The sequence below is a fragment of the Terrapene carolina genome, unplaced genomic scaffold, assembly GCF_002925995.2.
Source record: "Terrapene carolina triunguis isolate 2854851 unplaced genomic scaffold, T_m_triunguis-2.0 Scaffold192, whole genome shotgun sequence".
In the NCBI taxonomy this organism is placed as follows: Eukaryota; Metazoa; Chordata; order Testudines; family Emydidae; genus Terrapene; species Terrapene triunguis.
Genome location: NW_020664543.1, coordinates 595,328 through 603,328, shown reverse-complemented (window position 1 = coordinate 603,328; position 8,001 = coordinate 595,328). Strand labels below are relative to the sequence as shown.

General features: G+C 50.3%; 1 protein-coding gene across 3 annotated transcripts; it reads right to left on the bottom strand.

Annotated features, from left to right (window-relative positions):
- Positions 1-68: 68 nt before the first annotated feature.
- Positions 69-7,769, bottom strand: SIRT7 (sirtuin 7). 3 transcript variants are annotated; one of them, XM_024203181.2, is made up of 10 exons: positions 7,399-7,769; positions 7,134-7,271; positions 5,312-5,416; positions 4,106-4,176; positions 3,873-3,945; positions 2,706-2,804; positions 1,973-2,209; positions 1,639-1,719; positions 1,272-1,378; positions 69-666 (listed from the first exon to the last, which is right to left on the bottom strand). In XM_024203181.2, exons 1-10 carry the CDS (start codon positions 7,492-7,494, stop codon positions 453-455), a joined length of 1,221 nt encoding a protein of 406 aa, XP_024058949.1. In that variant the 5' UTR covers positions 7,495-7,769; the 3' UTR covers positions 69-452. The 3 variants fall into 3 exon arrangements, with proteins under 3 accessions (XP_024058949.1, XP_024058950.1, XP_024058951.1); XM_024203182.2 differs by having other exon boundaries at positions 69-627; XM_024203183.2 differs by lacking the exons at positions 7,134-7,271; positions 7,399-7,769 and adding an exon at positions 6,863-7,121.
- Positions 7,770-8,001: the final 232 nt, after the last annotated feature.

Sequence of the window (8,001 nt, the reverse complement as noted above, 5' to 3'; positions counted from 1 at the left end):
CGTCCCTCCCCCCGGCCGGGCACAGTCGGGCTCCCGCACCCAGCCCAGGGTCACCCCCACCAGCCAGGCACAGACCCGCAGGAGAGTCCAGGCTTTCTTTACTTAGCGAAAAGAACCCCGCCAGGCGGGGAAAGGGCAGGTGCACCAGCCTGCCCCTGCTGCTAGAGAGCAGAGTGAAGTGCTGAGGTTAAGGGGAAGGGTTCAGACTGCAAGCCCCGTTGCCCAATACCCAGCTGTCCTCCGAGCTCTGTCTTCGCATCGTAAATAGTTGCATGAAAATACGGTATGGCTCCTGCAGTTTTTTCCAGTTGCCCCCACCTCAGACCAGCAGAGTCTGTGTGGAGTCCATGGCAAACCCAGCTGAGTCCAGGGCAGTAGGGAAAAGCCATCCGGAAGGGCACCAGCTGATGTATTTCCATAAAAATATAGTGTTCAAATGGCAATTTACAAAGTCAATTTACTTTTTTCCTCTTGGAGCCTTTTGCACAACCCCTGCCAAACCAGCCACCCGAGAGAGAGAGGCTGAGCTGAGAAGCTGGCTCTTGCTGCTGCTCTTGCATCTGCGCCTCCTCCAGGCTCCATGGTGGTGCCACGGGTCTCCGACTGTGACTGCCTTCTTCATCGGGGCTAAGGGGAATAGCCAGAGAGAAGATAGGATCCTTTGTTCTACCAAAACAAGACAGATGTGTAAGAAAGGCTCCTCGGCCTGCTGCTGGGGAATTCAGCACTACCACGGAGAGGAACTGAACCCACTGCTGAAAATTACACTCCTCCATCCTGGATGTAGCCAGTGAGCAGCTACTATTCACTCAGTCCAGAGAAGCAGCTATGTGACTAAAATCACCTCTTGTGCCCTCCCCTGGAAGGCACGCTTTTGGACTGCTCTGCCATTGCAAACATCTCACTGCCCCACCTCTGCCAGGAGTTGTTGACAGTGCCTTCTGGGTCCATATTTACACCGATGAAAATCACTATTAAACTACAAATATTAAAATATATTGCTGAACAGGCAGAGGAATGTTCTGTAGTAAACAGGCACAGGAGAGTGCAGTCTCAGCAAAGGCCTGGGAATTTGGAACTTCCGTATTATAATCCCCGTGCCAGCAAATCACTTCCCTTCCCTGTGCCTTAGTTTCCCCATTTATAAAACGAGGATGGCAGAAGTGACTTGTTTTGTAGGAGGGAAGTGAAGGGGAGGTGAGTTCTCTATAAAATAGATGAATATTATTGTCAGTAAACATGAGGCAGCCACCAGGCCTGAGGCTCTATACCTGTCATAGCATGGGATCTCCAGACCAAGTTCTTCCATCAGTAATCTCATAACATCATCACATTTCCCATGTAGTTTCAAGGCAGCAAGATCATCCTTTGGAGTCCACTGTGGGGGGCCAAGGAAGTGAAGATAAAAATCCAGACAGATTGAATGAGCAACCCTTATATGATCCCTGCACAGCACCCTATCCAGACCTAACAGCCTTGTATTGTGGCAGGGGACCCACGTCCCAGTCTGTCCCCTGCTCAAATTCACTGTCTAGCTCCCAGACTCTTTGTGGGTATGAATTCCAGCTTCCCCTGTACAGCAGGATGTAGGCGCAGAATCATTTCATATGAGGCTTTTCCCATTTTTTAACATCTCACCTGCAGGTTCACAATGTAGAGTTTTGGACGGCGACTGGGGGGTTTGCTCATGCACCAAAGATGTGGATACTTTTTCAAAACCTGGCATAAAATAGAGACTGTCAGTATAGCCAAAGGCAGATGTGAATGCTAGAATATATCTGTGAGAGCAAGTGGAATTTATTACCAGGAAGGGGATGAGGGAAGAGTCAGAAGAGAGACTACCCGGCACCAGGATTTATCACATGTGGTGGGCGAGGCCTGACACCACGGTCTTTGGGAGGAGACTGCTCCGCGCCAGGGTGCATCACCAAAGGAGAATGCTGCTAACAATCTTCACTGAGCGTCTAGTTACCTTTAAGCTGGAACCCAGACACAGAATCACATCTGCTTTGCTCGCAGCCTCTGTTGCTGCTTCCCAGTTCAGAGGTTCCCTCAAGGTCCCTTTCTCCCCAAAATGGACGATTGTGTCTCTCAGCTGTGTCCCACACTTATGGCACATCCTGCCCGTATGATGTCTGTGCAGGGCTGTGCGCTCCGTCACATCAAACACTCGCACATATTCTCTATTGGGTGTGCAGGAAGTACAGACCTTGTGCAGGAAGGAAGCAAGGAAATGCAGTTATGTAACAGGGAGGTTTGCCAGGGGCCTTGCATCAGTTAGCCTTGGTTTGAGGCAGAGCCCCTTTAACAATAGGCATTTCGCCCTGGTAGGGAATTCAGACCCAGCAGGTAAGGGGGGGGGGGGGGGGGGGGGGGGGCCCGGGTGGGCATGTGTTTCCTAAAGGGCGGAAAGGGCTCGCTTTCTAGGTGGGAGCTACAGGAAGTAGGGTAGTTCCTGTGGCAGGGGTATGCCTAGGCAGATTGTCTATAGGAGGACTGAGGAAGAGCTGCTGGATTTATGCTAAACTGTTTCATTTGGGGTTTTTCTAAAGACTATCAGTGCAACCAATACATTGTGCCCTGAAGAAAGGGCCTGAACAGACTCCAGGTGCGGCGTTTAATCCTTCGTGGACTGGGGAGACAGGCCAGCAGCCTACAACCCACTTGAGCCCACAGAATAGCAAGCCTGTGCCCTGGCTACTCACCTCTATGTACATGTTTCCATGAAGCTCAGATATTGCTGCTTGGGGTAACCCACTCCGTAGGTGGAGCCCATCACAGTTCTGAGACACCACATGCTGTACCTTGGAAGGAAGGAAGCAGAGCTGACATGGCAGGGAACTCTGAAAGCGTTCACCAATGAGGCAAACAGACTGATCTCAGTACAACCCCAGAATCTGAGCACAGTTGGCAGAGTCCAAGCAGGGTGGGAAAGAAATGACTGAGAAGACACAGAAACCAGCACACACTTATGACAGAAGTTAAAGGGCTCCCACTGCTATATAAAGCTCTGCTAGGAGTTATCACTATCGCTCTGCTAGGAGTTTTATAACAGGGACCCTCACCCATCCGCAGTAACAGAAGGGGGTGTGTGTGTGCGCGTGCGTGTGTGTGAGAGAGAGAGAGAGCGCGCTATGGAAAAGATGCTGCTGCAAAGGGTGGGAGTTACATCCAGGGGTGAAAGTGGGCTGGTACAGTGTGGTACCGGCCCGTATGCAGCGACACTAAAGCACTGCCAGAGAGTCCTTTGCCACGGCAGCGCTTTAATGTTGCTGCCCCACCCCACCCCCAGTCAGCAGCGGTGATGTGGAGGGGGGTGGGGGGAGAGAGGGGCAACGACATTAAAGCGCATAATTGTCCCACCCCGGGCCAACGGAGTGGGGGGCAAAAGGGCCAACTGCCCCAGGGCCAGCAATTTAAAAAAGCCCAGGGCTCTAGGCCGCCACCACTATCGGGGCTCCAGGCCACTGCCGCTACCAGGGCAGCGGCCGAAGCCCCGGGCCCTTTTAAATCACCACCAGAGCCCCAGGCAGCATGGGCCATGCAGTGCAAATGGGCTGGCTGGGGGAGGCTGACCCCCTCCAGCCCCGCCCCTTCCACCCGAGGCCCTGCCCCTTCTGGGGGCCCACTCTGGGCCCCCGTACCAGTAAGAATTTTATATTACTTTCACCCCGGTTACACTAATAAGACACTAGGTTTTTACAGGAGCACAAACCCTGCTGTTTTCATGTGGACATCTGGCCACCTTCCGTAAGTAACAGTAACTATGTTCAGTAACCCAAGGAACACTCCCAGCAACTGGTCTCTGTTGATTTTCCAGTCTCTCCCTTCAGATCCAGGTACTAGAGCACTAGTGAGCAGGGGGACCTTACCAGGTTGTGCTTGTGTAAGCAGGCAATGCTCATATGGGTGAGTGTGGGCTCCGCTTCACTCAGATCTGTAGCCCTGGCAAATGGAAAGGAAAAGGAACAGAAGAGGAGCTGTTAATCCCACATTCAGTCTTTGCCTTCTGCTGTGCAGCCCAGAAAGATACTCTTGGGAGGTTTGCAAAGACTGTCACCCCATTAGAGCAGAAGGAAAACACTTAGGAATGTCATCTGCTTACCTGATACTCCTCCCTTTCTGCAGTAACGTCCAAACTCCATTAGGACCCCTGTAGTCAGGGATTGAAGCTGCCTGCATTACAGGAGAAACAAAAGGAAAATTAGACCTGCTGAGAATGCTCCCCACACCACCAGTCCAACCTTGTTAGTTTATCTGACTCTCACTTTTCTACATTCCCCACAAATTCATCATCCCTCTCTCATACAGAAGCACATACAGGTCTGACTCACTTGTTTGAACTCCATGCTTAACTCACTCCGACAATTCATCCAGAATCATCATCCTTCACAGGGCAACATTCTGTCCATCTGCCCCATTCGTTCAGTTTCTGCATTTTTATATTAGATCCCTAGTATTCTCCTCCCTCGCATAATTGATATAATTTCTGCCACTTTTTCTCACTCAGTATTTCCTATTTCCCCACAAAGAACTCAATTCCTGAATCTTTCCATAGTTCCTCCAGATATGGTGGCATCTTTGCTGGCCTATGCTGGCCATTCTCCAGCACAAATGTCTATAGCACAGTAGCACCCAGACAACTCAGTCAGAATCATGCCCCCATAGGGACTGTAGAAAAAGAGAAGAAAATATGGTTCCTGCTTCAAAAAATTCACAATCAAAAGTGATAAGTGACATACACGGGCGGGATGTGCCTGATTTCAACACCCACTTCTCCCAGAAGGGACCACAAAGGCAGACCATTTTAATAGATCTTTATAACTTAAAAATTATGAAGTGCCTGCTAGACCTATCTGCCCTTCAACCTAGCCATCATTAACTGGCCAATTTCGTATTGGCTATAGGACAGAAGTGGGTCTTGAAGAGAAATCTGAAGGAGTGGCCTTACTGATCAGATCAAAAAGGACATTCTTTGTACAGTGATCTTGGCCGCTGCCTAGCACTTGACACTATCCCAGAAGGGCTCTGACAAATATCTTTGTACGCAGTCAGAGCCTCAGCCTCTCTGACTAACAAGTGTCTTCCTGAGACAAAACATGAAGGTGTCCTGCCCATCGTCCAGTCCCTAACCGTGGGCCAATCTCAGTCTGAATCCAGGATCCTAGGACTCCTAATACTTTGCTTACACACCTTCCTGGCCTCATGCAATCCACTCACTAGCCAAGAAAGATCTCTGTAGAATTTATGGCATAGAAACACTGCTGAAGAAGCTCCAGCAGCCTTAAACACTCATCCCATTCAACCCTACCGTGCTGATCCCAGCTCCTGTATAGATGACCAGGTGTTTCGCATTTCGGACAGCTGCAGCCAGTTCAATGACCTTTCTCTTTAATTCCTCTGGTTCATCACAAACCTAAAGAGAAGACAAGGAAGTTAGAGCAATCTCTCTAAGATGCAGTGCGTCACTCTACACAAATTGCTGGTTAACTCCCTTCTAGTCTCTTCTCTTTTTACGGAATCCTTAATGGCTTTAATTAAAAAATTTGAAAAAAAATTGTTTGAAAAGGATATCTTTTTCTCATGTGCATACCTTGATCCTAGATATCAATTCCTACTGACACAAGAAGACAAAGTCAAGGTAAAATTTAATTTAAGCAAAACGTGGATGAAAACGGAAATGTTTCAGTCAGAAGTAGAAAATAATTATGTAATAGTATCAATGTCAGACACGTCTGAAATTAAAAGACTGGATGATGAACTGCAACTTCTTCTTAAAGCTCATGAAATCTCCAAAAATAAAGAGATATCTGGATGAAGAAAAGCTCAAAAAAGGATTGGGACAATTCTTGATTCATTTGCAAATGAGCCACATCTCATTAAGAAAGAAATCATATTAAACTACTGGAAACATCATAAAAATGTCATGCCCAAGATGAATCAATTTACAGTTCCAGCAATACAAGTGAGTGGTGAAAGAACATTCTCAGGCCTCAGAAGTATCCTTTCACCGCACAGGTCCAATACAACACAGAAAATCTTACAAGATGTTATTTTAGTTTGTTCAAACATGTTGTTCATAAAAAAAATAAATTCTGTTTGACAGCACAAGAACACTAGGAAAATTCATGTAAAAGTTAATCAAAACAGTTTCAGGTCTTTTTTTAAATTTAAACCAGATTGAAATTTGATTTGACCTAGTTTGAATCAGTAAATGAAGTTTTTTGGGATTTTTTGATGGCTTGAACCAGAAAAGAACCCAAACACATAGAATACAACTGAACCCAAACCTGAACCAAAGCAAAATAAATACCAGTTTGACTCCCTGGTTCTCACTCTGCATCCCTGGAAGCTGCAGTGTCTCATCCTAGGGAGGGGCGGGGGGGGGGGGGGGGGGAGCTGGCATACAATGCCAGTCAGGAACAATTTCTTCTCTGAATAGAAAAGAATTGACATGGACTATTAAACCTTGATGGTGGGTTAGAAATCTCCTAGACAGTGACACGCTTACATGTCCTTTCCCAAAAGGACAATTCTCCACTGAATTTGATCCATTTTCTGACAGTTTCCCTGTCAGGCTAATTCTATAGATTACAGAAACTAGCCTCCATTTTTTTTTTACTGCCACTCATCATTATGCTATTGGAGCTCATGCAACAAGAGTTAGATAAGCAACATGGAAGTCCTTACCAGAGTCTGTCTCTTCTCCCTTTTCTAGTTAGAGGAAGCTCTGTTTGCTGTTGACTTTATTCTTTTAGTGGAAAAAAATATTTGTTGCAAGTGTCATTCTAGTTATGGTGGACACCTTTACCAAAGGTTAGACCTGAGACTCACTAGTCTACTCTGGAATTTCATTCCATACCTGACTCCTCTCAACTGAGAATTTTCCATCTCTCACATGCTTTGCTCTAGGTCGTGTGATCCTCATGGTCCCAGAGACGTGCAGGGTCCTGATCCTTAGCAGCTTGGAAGATTAGGACTATGCCTTTGAAGTGGCGGGGCAAGTGGACAGGGATCCAAGGGAGGGCGGAGGTCTGATGTGCTCACGTGGCTTAGCGGTTCATTGGATAACAATGATTATAGCGGGGTCCGCACGAGGGGCATTCAACGTCCCAGCACGGGCGAGCACCCACCTCCTCCTGCCTCCTGCGCAGCCCTTCGCGCTTCTTGCGCCGCCGCTCCAGCTCCCGCACGATATCCTCACACTGGCCCAGGAGCAGGCTCTCCTCAGGGTTCCGCTCCCCCACCGGCTTCTTCAGGATCCGGGACACCTGGCACCCGGAGAGCAAAGACACGGTCACCCACCGCGCCCGCCCGAGGGGGACCGCGGCGGGGTAGGACCGCGCTGCGGCGGCGGAGTCCGACGAGGGACCCGGGGCAAAGGGGAAGGGGCGGTACCTGTCTGCGCCGGTCCCGCTGCTCCTCCTGCTGCAGAATCTCGGCTCGTGCTGCCGCTTTCCGCTCCGTCCGGCTCAGGCTCCCGCCAGCCGCCATGACGGCCGCAGGATGCCGGCCGCTTCCGGGTACTGAGCCAAGAGTAGACAGACCTTGTACTTCCGCTTCCGGCTACAGAGTCGCGGGGGGGAAGGATGATGTTCACTTCCGGGCCAGAGCGGCTATTTCCGGGTAAAGAGAGTAGTTTGGGTTACAGGACAGAGCCCCCGCCTCTCACGTGCCTTTGCCCCGCCAGCCAGCAAAGCCCAGGGGGCGGAGCGATGCGCCAACGGCGCCTGCGCAGTGAAGCGCTTGGGCTCCGCGTCGGCCGCGGAGCGAGCGGGGCCCTTCGCCGGGCCGGGCCTCCAAACAGCACAGGGCAGCCGGCGCGCGCCCAGCCCTGACTCCCCCCCCGCCCCCCCGCCCCGCGCGCCCCCCCCCCCCCCCCCCCCCCTGCCCCGCGCTCCTCCACCTCTCACCTCAGAACTGTGGCGCTGGGTGTTCCCGCGCTGGCGGCGGGAGCCCGGCCAGGACCTAGCACCTCCCTCAGCCGGGATGGGCAGGAGC